At 42.0% G+C, this 19366-nt stretch overlaps 2 protein-coding genes across 3 annotated transcripts in view; one reads left to right on the forward strand and one right to left on the reverse strand.

The window, feature by feature from the left end:
• The window catches only part of tepsin (TEPSIN adaptor related protein complex 4 accessory protein), a 39359-nt gene extending 24967 nt beyond the window's left edge, over positions 1 to 14392 (reverse strand). The window contains exons 1-4 of one of the 2 annotated variants that reach the window (XM_072558576.1): positions 14293 to 14392; positions 13540 to 13612; positions 12211 to 12302; positions 1652 to 1745 (exon numbers count right to left, since the gene is read on the reverse strand). In XM_072558576.1, coding sequence (XP_072414677.1) covers positions 1652 to 1745; positions 12211 to 12302; positions 13540 to 13612; positions 14293 to 14331 — 298 coding nt within the window. In that variant the 5' untranslated portion in view covers positions 14332 to 14392. The remainder of the gene's footprint in view (positions 1 to 1651; positions 1746 to 12210; positions 12303 to 13539; positions 13613 to 14292) is intronic. The other variant, XM_072558578.1, reaches the window with a different exon arrangement.
• Positions 14349 to 18309, forward strand: ndufaf8 (NADH:ubiquinone oxidoreductase complex assembly factor 8). The gene is made up of 3 exons (XM_072558579.1): positions 14349 to 14550; positions 16118 to 16228; positions 17787 to 18309. The coding sequence occupies exons 1-3, from the start codon at positions 14452 to 14454 to the stop codon at positions 17802 to 17804; spliced, it is 228 nt and encodes a 75-aa protein (XP_072414680.1). The 5' UTR covers positions 14349 to 14451; the 3' UTR covers positions 17805 to 18309.
• The last annotated feature ends 1057 nt before the right edge of the window (positions 18310 to 19366 follow it).

The raw sequence follows: 19366 nt of genomic DNA on the forward strand, positions 1-19366 counted from the left end.
TGGTAATCTGCAAGAGGTTTCCTAGTCCATGTTGGATTGGATGACAGAGTCTTCATGGGACCCAGTCACTGTTGAGGTCATCTCAGGCAACTCACAACCATATTCAACTGTGCTGCCACCTCTGGTGATCAGTCTTGCCAGTGAAAACAGCATACATGGTGATGACGGAAGTGTTATATTTACTGAAACGGTGTCGCAAATCTTACTTCTCTCAGATACAAGCAGAATTTTACATAAAACAGAAATAACTTGCATTTATATCACACCTTGAAAACATCCAAAGTTTTTTCCAGAAGTATTATCAAACAAATACTTGACAGCGGCACATGAAAGAGATATTAGGACAGGTGATCAAATATTTGGCCAAAGGGGGAGATTTAGATGTTGGGAGTTCAGTGAAAGTTATGACTCATTTGGGAGAGTGTGCTGATACTCGGCACCCACTACTCAAAGGTCACCACAAGAGTTAATGGCTTAGTCAAAATAAGCAAAGTCCTCTATTTACCTGTCTGATGGAATCAAGTTAACAGAAGACACAATGCTTTTAAGAACTGCTATTTATTGCTAACAAATAAATACTAATTACAAGAAAAAGACAAGGAGCAATCAACATACAGCTCAACTAGTTAAATCCCTTTTAAAATCTTGACATGCACAAATAGACAGAAAAATATTGATGTTATAGGTTAGGGAATAAAACACTGAGGAAACATTATAATCTCTTGCCAGTCAGATCTCACCCTACACATGCATCACGATGGGTTTTAGTAACTCTTTTCAAAAGTGCAGCAACTCCTTCCACAGTCCTTGGTTTTGAAATTGTCCATTTTCTATTTTAGCCCACACTTAAAAATAAATTTAAAAATTTAAAATGCAATACTTAAAGCAAGGAATTCCAGAGTTTTGGCACTGACAACTAAAGGCAGTGAAGTAACTCCACGAAAGCCGGTACCCTGTCACATAGTCACACTTTATTTAAATATGCATATTAGAAGTCACTGACCAAGCTAGTACAGAGCCAGATCCTACAATGAACAAAATCCTTCATATTCCATTTTATTTGCCAGCCAGGAGAGCCTTATTGGACCAGGTTATTAGCCCCAATCAGGAACTGATACTCTATGAGATCCATCTGGCTTAATTTGTTCCATTCACTCCACCCCTTCTCCTGTAAATCCTGTGACAGTTCCTTTTCCTGTAACGTTTTCTGGAGTGTTTTCTCCCCCAAGTCCAGTTCCTCCGACTCTGCCTCAGATATTGGCAGCGTGCGTTAGAACGCAGCCCACCTCTTGTGCCCAGAACGTCTAGGAAGAAATTATTCTTCTTCAGGCAGTGACAGTTTCAACGCTGCAACATCAGTTGTGCCCATCTCGTCCACAGACATTTCTTTGGCACTAGGTGCTGAACCATGAGTTCTGACAGCCTTGTCGGATGTTCTGAGGGGCTGGGTATGTTTTGTTCCTGCCCTGTTTTTGCAAGGCTTCAGCTTTTATGTGGTCCACATATTTGTTCAAGACTGTCTCTCTTGACCTCATATCGAGCATGGCACTTACCCATACAAACAATACTTTTCGCTGTGTCTCAGTAGGTGACAATAAATCAAATTAAATTAACATCAAATATCAGTTTACCAGCTATTATTAACTCCTACCTGTCACCTCCTGAATAAGAGTAGTATTCCTCCGAAGTTCCAGAGTAAATTGAGGTGAACCATGATTACAGACATGCCGCAATATCTTGAGAACCTATCAATAAGCACAAAGATAGAGCAGACTGCTTTCTGAAAGTAAGCCAGGAAGTCTCTAACACAGCACAATAGAACCTTTTGTCGAATTTTCGGTGTGCAACTGAAACTGCCATAAACCAGCAAGAATATACCCTTTATTTTATTTGGGATTAACACCCTGTCTGGCTTTTATGCAGCAGCCAAATTATGACACGTCTCAGTCATTACACAGCCAATTTATAACAAACTTTCTACACACCAAAGTACTGTCTTGCAAGAATTTTGAAATCAACTTATTTATCAGCTTCCCCTTAACTGTATTTACCAGATAACCATGGAAAATAATTTCAGCGAGATTGTTGAAAGTCGAGAAACCTATTTAGTTCGGCTTTCAGCAACAACTACATACTTCCTTTGTTTCATGATATTGCTTTCTAATTTTCAAGTGTTATTTTATTGGCAACACTTCAAACAAAATAGCACTAAAATTCACACCTTCCATAAATTTAAAACCCAAGTGCTACTATGAGTGATCTGCCAGATTTTCAATTTAAAATATCCAAACATTCAAAAGAAGCAAGATAGAGCATACAAATTAAATATTCCTCAATCCATTGTCTATTTCACAGAATGAACACAAAATATATGCACAGCAATTCTCGCATCGTTGATCCAAAAACAACAATTCACTTTTATAAAGTGCCTTTAACAAAGTAAAGTCTTCCAAAGCGCTTTACGTTTCTGATTTTATTTTACATAAGACCACAGAAACAGAAATCAACCATAATAACCAAAGCCTGATCAAAGCGGTAGGATTTTCAGAACTTCTTACGTGAGAGGTTAAGAGGCAGAGAGGTTAGCAAGGAATTTCAGAACTCAAGGCCTACTTAGGCAAATCCAGACGTGGCCATCAATGATATCATGATAGAAATCAGGACTCACAAGAAGCCAGAATTGGAGGAATGCAGACATTCCAGAACAACGAAGTTGAACATGTTGTACCATTTAAAAATAACACAGGATTAAAATCAAGGAAAAGGGGCAAGAATTTTGATTATTTATCAAGTGCCAACACCTATTAGGACACGAATGTAGGAGGTATGAATAGTAAATTTGCAAATAACTCAAGAATCGGTAGTATGAGAAATAGTGAGGAGGAAAGTCTCAAACTACAGGACAGTCAGATGGGCAGAAACACAGTAAATAGAATTTAAGCTAGAAAAGTGAGAGGTGGTGCATTTTTGAAAGAATAAGCAAGTAAGGAAATAATCAATGAATTATATTAGACCTTGGCAATGCCACGCGGAGAATACTGTACTCAATTTTGATTATTGTGGTAGTTGGTTAGCTCACCGAGCTGTGGGTTTTTCATATTGAAATAAATGATTTGGATGTCAGCAAGTTTGCAGATGACACCAAAATCAGAGGTGTAGTGGACAGCAAAGAAGGTTACCTCAGATTACAACAGGATCTTGATCAGATGGGCCAGTGGGCTGAGGTGTGGCAGATGGAATTTAATTTAGATAACGCAAGGTACCGCATTTCGGGAAAGCAAATCTTAGCGGGACTTATTCACTTAATGGTGAGGTCATAGGGAGTATTGCTGAGGTCATAGGGAGTCATAGGAGACCTTGGAGTGCAGGTTTATAGCTCCTTCAAAGTAGAGTCACAGGTAGATAGGTTAGTGAACAAAGCGTTTGGTATGCTTTCCTTTATTGATCAGAGTATTAAGTACAGGAGTTGGGAGATCATGTTGTGGCTGCACAGGACATTGGTTAGGCCACTATTGGAATATTGCATGCAATTCTGGTCTCCTTCCTATTGAAAGGATGTTATGAAACTTGAAAGGCAAACGTGAGGACTGCAGATGCTGGAAACCAGAGCTTAGATTCCAGAGTCCCATTCCTGATGAAGGGCTCCGGTCAGAAACATTGATTTTCATACTCCTCAGATGCTGCCTGACCTGCTGTTCTTTTCCAGCACCACACTAAAATCTGAAATTTGAAAGGGTTCAGAAAAGATTTACAAGGATGTTGCCAGGGTTGGAGGATTTGAGCTATAGGGAGAGGCTGAATAGGCTAGGGCTGTTTTCCCTGCAGCGCAACAGGCTGAGGAATGACCTTACAGAGGTTTATAAAATCATGAGGGGCATGGATGGGGTAAATAGACAAAGTCTTTTCCCTGGGGTGTGAGTGTCCAGAACTAGAGGGCATAGGTTTAGGGTGAGAGGGGAAAGATATAAAAGAGACCCAAGGGGAACTTTTTCATGCAGAGGGTGGTACGTATATGGAATGAGCTGCCAGAGGATGTGGTGAAGACTAGTACAATTGCAACATTTAAAAGGCATCTGGATGGGTTGATAAGTAGGAAGGGTTTGGAGGAATTTGGGCCGGATGCTGACAGGTGGGACTAGATTGGGTTGGGATATCTGATCAAAATGAACGAGTTGGACCAAAGGGTCTGTTTCTGTGCTGTACCTCACTATGATTCTACGACTATGGCTCTGTGCAGCCGTTTCATACCGGGTAACATCATCAGTGCAACTTCTGTGAAGTGATATTGTTCTGTCCTGCTTGCTTTCTTTTTGGGTCGGGTCTGTTGAATGGAGTGTCACGTACGGGCCTTCTCTGCAGTGGTTTGTACACTGGGTCTATGTGTTTGTTGATGGTCTTTTTGGTTGATAACCAGGCTTCCAAGAATACTCTGGCTGGCCTGTACTAGAATAGTAACTCTGTCATAGTTGAACTGATGGGCCCTTGGTCTGTGTGAGGGAAAGTGGATCACATTGCTTAGTAGCCAGTTGGTGTTCGTGAAGTCAGATGGCTCGCTTTCTACCTGTTTGTCCAATGCAGAGCATGTTTGTAAGAGATTTTATATACCACGTTTGTCCTGCATGCTGTGGCTATGATGTCCTTAGTCCTGGTAAATAGTTGGTGTAGTGCCGCTGTTGGTTGGTGTGCCACCATAATACCTCTTGGTCTTAACAGCCTGGTAGTTAATTCTGATACGTTTTTCACGTACGATAGGGTGGCCAGTGTGTGGGTAGTACAGAGTATTCTTGGTGTCCTCATTGCACAGGCATCGGCAGACGAAGCTGATTGGGGTATCTGTTGTTAGCAAAGATATTGTGTAAGTGTTGTTGTTCTTCTATGTGCAGTTCTGGTGTGTTGCAGTGTGTCACACCTGTTTTGAATAGTGTCTTCACACAGCTCCGTTTGTGGACTTTGGGGTGGCTGCTATAGTAATTGAGGATCTGGTCTGTGTGGGTGGGGTCCGTGTACTTTGGATGTATATCCATTGGTCATCTGTTCTACAACAGCGGGTCACAGAAGTCACACTGACTATGTTAGCCAGTATGGGAACCAAGTGTCTGCATGATAACCCAGCAGCTCAGTGAGCTAACCTCATCCACAACCTGAGCAACAGATCTTTTGTGCAAACCTTTGATTATTGTCCTACGGCACAGAAAAATAAAATCTCAATGGAGTGGAATAAAGTGTTTCACAAACAAAGAATCCACAGAAATTGACTAGAGATGAGGAGGACTAAACTTGATCTAAGTCTTTAATTTTTAAAAGCATAGAGAATTGGATCCATGGAACTTCCTAAGTTACACATTGGACTACAGCAGTAGACAGCACAGCATAAAATTAAGAATATCAAACCAAAAATACAAAACATCGGTTTGTTTACTGAAAGGGCGATGGGACCGGGTTAACAGTGCCAATCAGGGAGCCTTGGCTGACAGAAAAGAACATAAGTGTCAGGGGCTCTGCTCACTTTTAAAGCCGGCTCTGCGTTCCTTGGGTCAGTATCATGTGCTATGCACGAGTAAATAAACGGTGACTTGGTGACAGATATCAGCCTTTATGGAGTTATTTCAACAGCAATGAAAAAAACACACCCCTGATGAGATTCACTTCCACCAGGCACCTTTGAGTTGGGGTAAGCATTTCTGTCATCATGCCACTATTTGGAATGCTTGACTCAATCCTGCCATTGAAGAACGGGCCCAGTATGTGGACAGAATGGGTTACTTTTTCCAGGCAAATGACATTGGGGCAGATCAAAAGCAACAAATAATTCTCTTGACAGCTTGAGGACACTCCAGTTATTAGGAGCCTAACCTTCCCTGAGGCACCAGATATTCAGACGTTTCAAGAGTTGCAGATTTAGCTCAGGAATATTACAGCCCCCAACCTCCCCTATTCTGAGACACTTTTGGTTTTACTCTAAGTCACAAGAACGAGGGGAATTTGCATTGAGATTTTTGATGAGGTTAAGTTTACTGACAGAAGAATGTGATTTTGGTTTAACCTTTAATGAGGTGCTAAGAGAATGTTTGGTTTCTGGAATTAATCATGTGACTGTACAATAATGCATACCAGATGAAGTCCAACTGGACTTCAAATAGGGACTACAACTGGATTTGTCCTTAGAAAATATGGCAAGGGTGTGCCAATAGAAGTGGACACCCTCACCAGACCGACTGAGTGAAGGCAATTGCATAGCCTTACTCAGGACATATCCTGAACAGAGGTACCTCAGGTCAGCACACAGTAAAGCCCCAAAGCAAGGCCAAGCCTCAGCCAAACGATTAAAATTTTCTCAAGGATCTGGGCCAGTCAATCATTGTTGTTGCTGCTAGTATGTGGACTTGTGATAGCAAGTGAATCCCATTAGGACTGAATTAAGTAAGAGAACTCTTTGACCAGTATCCCGGAGAGTGCACACTGTGGAAAATCCACCTAAAGCTGGTTTGGAACAATTAAATTGATTAGCAACTTTCGGATTAAAAAAATAAACAAAATAAACATCTGGTTAAATGGTCAACCAAGTTGTAATGGAGGTCGATACCAGTCTGACTGTTTCAGTGACCATAGCACCAGTCATTAATAAAACTCACTCTGGGCTCGAATCCTAAAGTTTGCATAAGACCTTGACCAGGCTGAGAATCTATATCAGGGAACACCTACAGTTTATTTTTTAGATTACTTAGATTACTTACAGTATGGAAACAGGCCCTTCGGCCCAACAAGTCCACACCAACCCGCCGAAGTGTACCCACCCAGACCCATTCCCCTACATTTACCCCTTCACCTAACACTACGGTGTAATTTAGCATGGCCAATTCACCTAACCTGCACATTTTTGTATTGTGGGAGGAAACTGGAGCACCCAGACGAAACCCACGCAGACACGGGGAGAACATGCAAACTCCACACAGAGAGTCGCCTGAGGCAGGAATTGAACCCGGGTCTCTGGCGCTGTGTGGCAGCAGTGCTAACCACTGTGCCACCGTGCCGCCCATTAAGTTTAAGGGTATAACTTCAATTCTGGTCTCTTATGAGAAGCAGCTGATTCAGTTACCACTGATTGTAGTAAAAGGCTCGGGTCTAAGCTTGTTGAGCGGAAAGTGGTTGAGAGAGATTCAGCTTGATTGACTCAACATTTTCCAATAGAAAATGGCTGCCGAAGTGAAGTCCTCATCAAATACTGGAAGGTTTTCAGGAAGGTCTAGAAACTATCAAAGGGGCCAAAGCCAACTTATATGTTAACCAATAAGCAATTCCACAATTCTGCACGGTGCCATTTGCCTTATGTGTAAAAGTTGAAGCAGTAATCAGGTGGCGGAAAGTGAAAGAATGATCAAACCAAGACAGTTTGCAGAATAGGCAAAGAAGACAGGGCCATGCCGCCCATAGCTTCAGGCCGAGTTCAGCGGTGGGATCTCATTCTGACTGTATACAATTACAAACTGGAACACTGTCTCGGAGGCCAAGTGGCAAAAAGGTCATCACAACCAGAATCGAAACCCTTCTGGACCCAGCAAGACCAGACCAACGTGGTACCTCGCATATTATTTTGGGAAGCAACAGTGATTGTGCTGTGCAAAGGTTGCTGCCAGATAGTGGCTGAACCCTATCAGGGCATCCAGAGATTTCCAAAATGAAGATGTTAGCAAGAAGATGTGTCTGGTGGCCAGGATTGGATGCTGACAGAGCTGCATTGCTGGGACAGTGCCCAGAGTGCCAACAAGTACAGGAATTACTGCCCACAGCTCCCCACACATTCATGGGAATGGCTGGGTAAATCCTGAACCTGGTTACGCATCGATGATGCAGATCCTTTCATGGGCCTCTACGTTTTTGGTTATTGTGGACACCTATTCAAAGAGGCTGAATGTGCATGGACTTAGTTTGTCAAACAGGAGGACGATGATGGAAAAACTGCAAGCATCTTTTGCAATACACTGAGTCCTGGATGTGTTGGTCACAGGCCATCATTTACCGGCAGAGAATCTGAATATTTCCTAAAGTCAAATGGCATTCGACATATAAGGACAACACCATTCCATTCATCATCCAATTGTCTGGCAAAAAGAGGAGTCCAAACTTTGAAGGCAGGCTTAAAGAAACAGTCTACAGCTTCACTAAATACCAAACTGTCCCAGTTCCTATTTGATTATAGGACCGCCCCTCACACAACTACAGGGATAACTCCAGCAAAGTTGCTAATGGGAGAAGACTCCACACTGGGTTATATCTGCTCTTACTGGACTTGGAGTGGAGGGTGAAAAGCATCAGGAATACCAATGCTGGACACTAGCCTCTAAGCGAGGGAGGCAGTTTACTTCAGGAGACGAGGTTTGGTGCTGAACGCATGGGAATAGTTGATACAAGGTCAGGTCCCATGACGTACAAAATTCGGGTAGGAGAGACTGTCCTGAACAAGCATGTGGACCATATGAAAGCTGCAACCTAACAAACAGAACAGGAGCAAAACATGGTAAAAACAATGACTGCAGATGCTGGAAACCAAATACTGGATTGGAAGAGCACAGCAGTTCAGGCAGCATCCAACGAGCAGCGAGATCGACGTTTCGGGCAAAAGCCCTTCATCAGGAATGAGGGCTTTTGCCTGAAACGTGGATTTCGCTGCTCGTTGGATGCTGCCTGAACTGCTGTGCTCTTCCAGCACCACTAATCCAGTATCCAGGAGCAAAACATACCCAGCCCCAGAGAACATCCAGCAAGGCCGTCAGAACCTGTGGGTTTTCCCTCTCTGCCTAGCATTGAGAAAACCTCTGAGGACATGGCAGATGACACCACCTCGATGCTGTTACCGTCTGAAGGAAATAAATTTCGGCTGAGATGCTCCAGACACAAGACACGGTCTACGATCTGGTACATGACACAGTATCTGAGGCAGCGTCAGAGCAACCGGACCTTGTCAAAAACTGTCCAGGGAGAAGCTACAGGAAAAGGAATGGGCCTATGTCCCAGGAGCTAGAAGAGATGGGATGTACTAATCATCTCAGTGAGGCAAATCTCATAGGAATTTGCTGACTGGGGCTGTTAATCTTATCCAATTAGAGAGTCCTGGCTGAGAGATATAATTAAGAGTGTCAGAGGTTATGCTCACTCTAGGAGCCGGCTCAGTGGCATGTACTGTGCATGTGTTAATGAAAGGTGACTTGGTGACGGGATACCGGACTTCGTGGTGTTATTTCAGACTCATTCCTATTAGGAAAAAACACTCAGGGTTATTAATCCCAGGCTTTGAAAAAAGAAATGGATGGCAGATCTGGAAGATTAAGCTACATAGTTTCTCAAAACATTGTGGAGATTAAATAACTCCTGCATGGAGGGCAGAGCTGTCAGTGCTCAATCACTGCAATTCAGATAGCACCTAACACCCCACTATCTGCTGTTTTAAATGATTGCTACACATAGTCAGTACTCCCTATAATATACAATGCAGACGTTAGTGGGAATGGCCTAATAGTGCAAGAGTCATAGAGTCATAAAGATGTACAGCATGGAAACAGAACCTTCGGTCCAACCCGTCCATGCCAACCAGCTATCCTAACCCAATCTAGTCCCACCTGCCAGCACCCGGCCCATATCCTTCCAAACCCTTCCTATTCATATACCCATCCAAATGCCTCTTAAATGTTACAATTGTACCAGCCTCCACCACTTCCTCTGGCAGCTCATTCCATACACGTACCACCCTCTGCATGAAAAAGTTGCCCCTTAGGTTTCTTTTATATCTTTTCCCTCTCACCCTAAACCTATGCCCTCTAGTTCTGGACTCCCCCACACCAGGGAAAAGACTTTGTCTATTTATCCTATCCATGCCCCTCATAATTTTGTAAACCTCTATAAGGTCACCTCGCAGCCTCCGACGCTCCAGGGAAAACAGCCCAAGCCTGTTCAGCCTCTCCCTGTAGCTCAGATCCTCCAACCCTGGCAACATCCTTGTAAATCTTTTCTGAACCCTTTCAAGTTTCACAACATCCTTCCGATAGGAAGACCAGAATTGCACACAATATTCCAACAGTGGCCTAACCTGTAGAGCCGCAACATGACCTCCCAACTCCTGTACTCAATACTGTGACCGATAAAGGACAGCACACCAAATGCCTTTTTCACTATCCTATCTACCTGCGACTCCACTTTCAAGGAGCTATGAACCTGCACTCCAAGGTCTCTTTGTTCAGCAGCTTGGCCTTATTTACAAATGGGAAGTGAGACTGAGATTATTAAGTTAAAAATCACACAACACCAGGTTGTAGTCCAACAGGTTTAATTGGAATTATGTTGGACGGTTTTGGGGTTAAGGGCCGCTCCTGGTGGACTACAACCTGGTGTTGTGTGATTTTTAACTCTGTACACCCCAGTCCAACATCTCCAAATCATGAGATTATTAACATTGCTCATGAGTTATTTCATCAGATCTGGACAGAAAGGAGCAGTCTGTGTTGCAACTTCCATCATTTGCTCCTCATTCTGGTGCTGCTTGAACGACAGGTGCTTAACAATGCTCTTCTCTCATAATGACCAACGTATGTAGCATACAGCAAATCACCATAAGTCTTGATACCAGCTCAGCTAAGTACTACAGAACTACTCCAAAGTGGTCCAGACAGAAGTGTTGCATGAGAATGTCAATGTTACCTTCTATAATGTTCTTGTTGTATACCTACTATACATTTAAGTGGAGGTTCCAGACTGGCATCATGAGCAAAGTTATGGGTTGGTAACCTTGTTACCCATTAGTCTTTGATTTACCACGCCAGGTGGAATACTATTGGCAGAGTGCTGATGTAGAAGGAAACTATGACTGCTGCCACGATAACTAACATGGATGATATGTTGCCTGTTATCATATACCTACTGCTCACTAGAGATGTGGTTCAGTTCAGAAGGACAGCTGTATACAAAGCAAGGCTCGTGGAGTTAATAATACCCTACCCTAGAGGGAAGGTTCTATTCTAAGTAAACTCTCCAGTACACTAAGCAGGTTTGCATTGAGCAAGTGGGAATTAGATGATGCATGTTTTGTATTGTAAACAAGGAGTTCAAGTGCCACCCTTATACAAATTATGAGATGACATGTTGGTTATGTCTCTACTAGTTAGCTTTGCACATATAAAAATTTAGAACTACAGTCACCTTGAAAGCCACAGCAATGCCTCTTGATGGTGGCAGCTGAGGTTACAGGCAGATGGTTGAATTTGAATTCAATAATAATATGGAAATAAGAGTTTAATGATGACCATGAAACTAATGCCGATGTCAGGAAAAACCCATATTATTACTAAAGTCTTTTCGCAAGGAAATCTGCCATTCTTACTTGACTTTGCCTTGCCTACATGTGACTCCAGTCACACAGCAATGTGATTGGCTCTCAACTGTCCTCTGTGCATTTATGGGTGGGCAATAAATGCTGGTTCAGCTAGTAACACCCACATCTCATGAATGAATAAGAAAGAAATTGGCAGACTTCAGTCCTGGCCTCCTGAACAAGGTTCAGATATCTCGGGCACTAGTCAACACTGAAGCTGTGCTAACATTTATCTCCAAAGACGCTGATGGATATGGTTTACCAATGAGAGCCTTTCTCCCCCCAAATCTTCCCCTCTTTCTTCCCATTGTTTGTCTTAATTTCACAATTATCCTGAATTACAAGAGGAAGGGTATCAGGCCACACTTCATTTAAAATCAACTTGTTTCACCATGTGCTTTTACATTTCAGAGTCATAACAGTACAGAAGGTGCCATCAGCCAACTGTGTCACCAATTTTAAAAAATTGCAAGCTTACTTCCTGTACGTGATTGGAACTTCAGTCAAATATAGGAAAGTTTCAAAATTGCACCACTTGCTAGAACAAACAACATAGCAATTGACCTGTAAATAGATCATGATCCCTTTAAATAACACTGGTGGGGGACACAGGTACTTCATTCTGCAAAAGTTTTGCTCAGAGATGAGAAACTTAGCGCAATGAACATCTCACCTGATCCTGTTATGTGATGCTGTTGACTGACTACTGTCTATATTGCTGATTGCCAAAAGTGTTTATTTTTGTAAATTAAATGATATGAAGATGAACAAATTTGTTTTCCCTGCAGAACTAAGAACTTTGTAAGTACAATGGACAAAGGACATATGATGCCAAAAGGAGAGTCACTCACTTTAAGTTTAACATGACAGGAGTTGCTCTGCAGTCGCTCCAACAGGTACTCCAAAAGGCACCGACACAATCCCACAGACTCAAGAGAAATTTCTGCAATTCCATCCTGTTAGGAAATAACACCACTGTCCAAAGAAAACTTATACAAGGGAATGTAAAATGCAAGGGAAAATTTAAGAGGAAGTGTTCAAGGTTTTATGTGAGAAGACACAAGTTGAAAAAATTTAAAGGACAGTAAAAAGAGCTTTGAGTCGGATTTCCAAGGCAAAATCTCTGTCTTCAGTGATAATGCAAAGATGGCAGTGGTAGATACAGTGGTTGGAATGCAGGGAGAATGTAGTAAAGTTAGTGTTAGACAATGAAAGAGTAACAAAAAGTAAGGAAATCCAGAGGAGGTTTCAGAGAAGGACAGCGTAAGGCCAATGGCAGGATTAGAAAACAAAACAAAGGATTTAAAATTGAATATCTTGGCGACAGGAAGCCAGTGTAGACCCAACTCATGGGTGAACAGAGAATTGTGCTTAGTAATGCCAGCTAGGAGAGCATTAGAATTAATTCATTTAAAGATGACAAAAATCACAGATAAAGATTTCATCCATCATATAGAATATAATGGGTGGAACGTCTGAGGGTGGGGAATAAAATAAATAAACAAAAATGAAAATAAATGAAATGGTAACACAGAAGAGTGGATTATGAACCACTGAACAGGACAAAAGGGTTTTGTTTAGCCTGGACAGGAGACCAAGGAATGTGATGGAATTAATGTCAATGGGGGACAGTGTGTTTTCGTAGCCAAAAGCAACATGTTTGATCTTCTCAACGGGAAGTCACAATTGATCTAAAACATGAAGGGAAACAAGTAACTCTCAATACCAAGGTGCAATTTTTGATGACTCCAGAAGTGATTATGTAGAAAGGGACGGTGAAAGCATTGCTGGGCATGTAGTGACTGTATCAGGTTAGGTAGGAGTGGAACTGTGGAGGGTCAATGCAACAGAGCTGTACAATGGAGAGCTGATGAGCATAACTGTATTTGTAATTATATTTAACTCTGCGACAGGACAGTAGCGGCTAGGGAATAGAAAGAAGTCAAAGTGGAAGGATTTTATTACATTTGTTTGTGGGAGAATAGTAGAGAACTGAAAGGTGGTTTTATCCACATAAAAACAGTCTAATCCTGTTGTTCTTCCAGTGTTTACAAGTTTGACTGCATTTTGCAATTTACTAGAACCAAAAACAATTTGTTGCCAGGATTCAATTTTGCGTCCTAAAGGCACACTGCATAGTTAATCTCAGAAAGAATCCTAAATGCATTATGCAAGGATACTGGCAATCTCCTCAAACAGATATCCAGGACATGGTACTTCATCATCTGATGTTGCTTTCATCAACATAGGAAGCTGCAAAGAAAGATAGTGCAATCTTTTTAAAAAGGAATCTAGTTATAGCAAAGTTTGCCCGAACTCATTTGAACTTCCCCACATAGCTGAACTTAGGTGAAGAAATTGCAGGAATTTGGGATTAGCAGTCTGAGGATGCCCACACAGCAACCTGCTCCCAAAGATCAGACAGGCTGAAGTAAGGAACTTGGATAATAAGAGTGAAAGCAAAACAATGCACACTGAAGATCTGAAATAAACCCCTGCCCCTCACCTGCACTGCACCTCACCGCCTCCACTACCAAACCCATCTCTCCTCCCCTCAACCATCTCATCCCTCCTCCTCTCATCTCTCTTCATCCCATCTCAACATCCCATGTGAACCACCCTCCACAATCCCATCCTCTCCCTCCTCTCACACTCTCACTCCTTTTCCCCATCCCCGTCCCTTGACTTTCCTTTCCAGTCCCTTCCATCTCCCACGTCTCCCTCTGGTCCCTCCCCCTTTGACCCAGACCCAGACCCAGACCCTCCCCCACTCCCCTCCACCTTGCCCCCACCATTCCCCTCTCTCTAGTCCGTTCCCAGCTCCCTCCCCCTCGGTCCCCTCCCACCGGCAACACTCCTCCGCGACTTCCCTCCAATCCCTTGCCCTCATCTCCCCCGCCCCTTCCCCCGTGTTTATCTCCCCCTCCCCCTACCCGCTGTACAAAGCCCACTTTCTCCCCGATCGTTGCCATCCTCGCGTCTCCTTTGACTGACAGCTGCCGCCGTCCAATGAGCTGCCTCCCCCTCGACCCGTTTGGGTTCCCTGGGGTGGGGTTAGAATTGCGGAAGCGGAACTGCGTCATCGAGGCAAGATGGCCGCGCCCAGGGCGATGCCCCGGCGGGAAGTGTGGAGCCGCACCAGGGAAAAGCTCAGGAGCTTCCCACACCTGATGGCAGCGTGTGCCGCAGAGGTCGGTACATAAATCATTTAAATCCCATCCAGCGATTGGCTGACCGAGCGCGAAACTATCTGCTTCGCTGCAGAGTTACACATGGATTTATAAAGTGTCCTCGGTGTTGCAGGACGTTTGACAGACGGAGGTCAACAGGGGAAGAGCGTCCAGCTGTTAACTAGAGAGGGAGATGGGTAGAAATGGGGATAGAGGGAGTGGAGTTCACCGAAGTAGGGCTGAGGTGACTGGGACTGGACTGTGGAAGACGCACATCCGGACCAAATCATAAAGTCAAACCACTGTCGGGGTAGGAGGTTGTAAGTCTGGTGGGGTTTGAGCAAGACGAGCTTGTTGCTGCAGCAAAGGGGGCGATTAAGGTGGGCGTAGTGACAGATGGTGCAATGGAACTGAAGATAATCCTTGGTTCTCTACTGTGGTGTAAGTGTCCGCTCTGAAGATGGGTCACTGGATCCGAAACGTTGCTCCTCCTTGCTTTCTCTCCAGTTGCTGGCAGACCTGCTACGTTTCTCCACAATTTCTGTTTTAGATTCAGTTTTCCAGCATCTGCAGCTCTTCAGTTTTTTTTGGTATTTCGGGCTCTGCTAACTTGAAGACGGTGATGTATGTGACATCTAAGATGTTTATGGTTGAAGCAAAGTGCTTTATTGAACAGCACTTTTTTTAGATTCCCTATTCATATCAATCAGTGTCCTGCAAGGAGAACGATGTCCTTGGACTGTGAATTTCATGGAGGGACTGAAAATTCTACCTGTCTCCGGTGTTCAACTGGAGGAAAATGTACGCAGACAACGTGAATAAGGCAGCCTGATAGCATAAAGGCCTGGTCAGGAGAGCTGGGTGTTATGAGCATACGTTTGGAGACTGGCCATTAGAGCTAACAAGAAAGATGATGTAATGAAAGGGGGCTAAAGATAAATAGTTTGATGACTCTAAAGGTTAAAGTGCAATCTTTACATAGAGAAAGACAATTATTTTTCAATAAATAAAGAAACATCTGCATGCCATACAATATTGTCAGCAAAGCCTAGGGAATGATGCTTTACTCTGAAAACTTTTCAGCTATCTCATGTCAGACCTTTTTCCCCCTCTTGCTGGGACTGTTGAGCCTATTTCTCTCACTCTTTGACTGAACTGCTTAATTATTTGTTACATAGAATCCATACCGTGAGGAAGCAGGTCGTTCAGTCAATCAAGTCCACACTGACTCCTAGTAGAGCATCCCACCCAGACCCACAACCCCCATAACCCCATATTGCCAGGGCTAATCTACCTAGCCTGCACATCCCTGGACACTGGGCAATTTAGCAGAGTCAATTCACCTAAACGGTACATCTTTGAACTGTGGGAGGAAATTGGAGCACCTGAAGGAAACCCACACAGTCACCTGAAGGTGGAAATGAACCCAGGTCTCTGGCACTGTGAGGCAGCAGTGCTAACCAGTTACTAAATGATCCATGTATGTTTGTTATTTACTCTTGTATAGTCTTTATTAAAAATCTTTCTCATTGCTATCATACTTATCTGGAGTGTAATAGTTTATTCCATCTCCCTTTTTGATTCTAAGGCATCAGCATATGGGAGGTGTGTGGCTGCAAATACTCAGGGGAGCAAGGACCTCAGAAAGGACAAGTGTGCAAATGAGTTTCAGGCGCTTAAGAACTGCTTTACAGTAAATGTAAGTTTTTGCTGGAAAAGAAAGACAAATTAAAAGTACAGCAATATCTCACCTGCAAAGTAGTCTGAAAATTTGTGCATTATTATGTATATTTTCCATAATTTAACATTAATTTTCAGACTGCAGTAAACAATGAAATATTTATAGGTCACTTATACTTTTCTAGTAGGTACATCATCTTTGAATATTTCCAGTTGTAAAATTAAAGTTCCAACTAAATTATTGCAGTGGAAACCTTGTGCCAATATTTTAAAAAATAACTTGGCAGCTGTAAATGCAATGCTGCTCATAAGTTTATTAAATATTTAGCTCTGGTGAATACTCTAGTTCTCAAATATATGTGACCTTTCAGAGTCTGTTCCAGATGTATTATCATTGTGTTCACAGGCATGTAGGAGCTGCAGTTATTTGGCTTAAACCTCAAATACTGGATTTTCTCGGTGCTAGCCAAATAGACTTTAGTGAGACAAATAAGGGATACTATAGTATGTTGTGTATAAATACCTGTTCCCATTCGACATTTAATAAGTCTCTGGTAAACAGAATATTCAGTAGCTAATACAGATTATATTCTGAATGAAATCTGTTAACCTGGAATAACTCATAGAGTCATAAAGGTGTATAGCACGGAAACACACCCTTCGGTCCAACCCATCCACGCTGACCAGATATCCCAACCCAGTCTAGTTTCACCTGGCACATCTCTCCAAACCCTTCATATTCGTATACCCATACAGATGCCTTTTAAATGTAATTGTACCAGCCTGCACCACTTCCTCTGGCAGCTCATCCCATACCATGCACCACCCTTTGCGTGAAAAAGTTGCCTCTTGGGTCTCTTTTATATCTTTCCCCTCTCTCCCTAAACCTATGCCCGCTAGTTCTGGACACCCCCACCCCAGGGAAAAGACTTTGTCTATTTATCCTATCCATGCCCCTCATGATTTTATAAACCTCTGTAAGGTCACCCCTCAGCTTCTGACACTCCAGGGAAAACAACCCTAGCCTGTTCAACCTCTCCCTGTAGCTCAAATCCTCCAACCCTGGCAACGTTCTTGTAAATCTTTTCTGAATACTTTCAAGTTCCACAACATCTTTCATTATCCAAGGAACAATTGAGAGTCAACAATAAAAATATAGATAATGTAAATTTTTTCAATATGTTGTCAGTCCTTTTAATAACTCGAGTACCAGGGTAGTCCTCAAAATTAACAACCGTTGTAACAAATTTCTAAAAGCGTCTTCACCCTGTACTTTGTCCCATGGATTCACAACTCATTTTGCCAGTTCTTCCCTGGAGCCAACTGGGAACTCAATTGTACGTAATAAAACACAAGGTGTTGGAAAAGCTGAACAGGCCTAGCAGTATCTTTGGAGAGAGAAACATTTCAAGTTCAATGTGGCATCTCTTTCAATTGGGGAACCGAATTGAGAATGAAAAACAATTTTCTTTAAAATTATGCTTTTCACATTGTGTAGCATTGCACTGAACCATTATCCTTTAATGTTTTACTGGTTTTCTCTGTAATAATGCACATTTTTACTACTTCCCTCTCAGGCCAAAAAAGCAAGGTAAAAAGCAAGATTGATTTCTGCAAAGAAGTTCATAGACCACTACTACACAAAAAAAAACAACCCAGTTGGTTGTCAAGTAAATCTGAACATCAATTCCTGTAGCTGGAGAACCATGATTAAGAGACAAATGTACTGAAGAGAAGCATGAACTCAACAGAACAATATATTGTTTATTTTCTTGGCTTGGTGCATTTTGTGAAAGATTTTCAAATATTAAGCATATTTTCATGTTGCATCCAATATTTGTAGAACAGCCATGACTTAGGACAAATGTGATATATCTGTTCCTGAATCCCAAATACTGCTTCGGTACTGTGACTTCAGATTTCTCATTTTAAAAGTGTAACCTTACTGACCACAATTGTTTAAAATAATGCTGCTATATGAATGAGAATTAAATAGATTGAGATTTTGGTTTTGTTTGGCACATTATTATATGACTAGCTGTTTGCTTAATTAAATGTTTCCATATTTTGTATAATTAAATAATAAATGTCTTGAATACATTCTTGTGAAATCATGTATATTTTGAAAATATTTCATGCAAGTCACATTGATTATCTGCATTCCACGATTGGCTTAAAGAATTCATAGGAAAATCTTGTGACAAATATCACTTTTTATAGTACATGCTTCTGCATTAATTTTCTGTAAACACAACTCTTTTTCAAGTTTTATCCATTCATGTTGAACACTGTACGTTCCTCAAGCAAGGAGCAGTAGTATTGTGGTTATGTTACTGAACTAGTAATAGAGGCCTTGACTAATAATGGAAAAACAGGAGTTCAAATCTCACTATAGCATACGGGTAGTTTCAATCCCAGTTAACAATTAAATGCAGAATTTGTGGAATTAATTTTAGTAATAGAACCCATATAACTGCCACATTGTTTAAAAAAAAGCTGGTTTATTAATATTTATTAGGAAGGGAAATCTACAGTCCTTGCCTAGACAAGATACTTCATTGTATGTTTGCAGTGCACTGAAATAGACTGTCTAGCCTATTTAAGGGTGATACTTAGTTAAGGATGATAGAGATGCACAATAAATTACCACCAATGTCCATGTCCCCAAATAATTTTTTAAAATTTAGATCGCTGAAAAATCAAATTTGAAAATTATACTCATTTCAACCTCCTGCATATCAACTCCTTTCTGACATTTGGTCGTTACTCTGCATTTTAGTAAGAAATAGTTTTCTTCTTTTGAGCCTGCCAGCTATTAATTACCCCTGCACACATTTTGTCTCAGCTGAGGTGTTGGTTCAGGTCTGTCTTGATATAATTCATTAGCAGTTGTGTCCAAGGCAACTAAAGCATACTTTTTGAATGCCACTTTTAACCCAAGTCCAGCTAAAATATTTGTGGGATTTCTTCTTCGCCCTAATTTCCTTAAATCTGTTAACAGCAACTGCTTGGAATCACTTCTGCTTCAGCATTCAGCCAGCTCCAAACTGTAACTACCTTCTCCCAGCAAACATGCAGATAAATTGAAAGCAGAGAACCCCTTAAACTTCGTCCAACTTCAATGATGATGGGGTCTGTTCCATGGTGTCCTTAGGGT

This window comes from Chiloscyllium punctatum, chromosome 39 (genome assembly GCF_047496795.1).
Source record: "Chiloscyllium punctatum isolate Juve2018m chromosome 39, sChiPun1.3, whole genome shotgun sequence".
NCBI classification, from domain to species: Eukaryota; Metazoa; Chordata; class Chondrichthyes; order Orectolobiformes; family Hemiscylliidae; genus Chiloscyllium; species Chiloscyllium punctatum.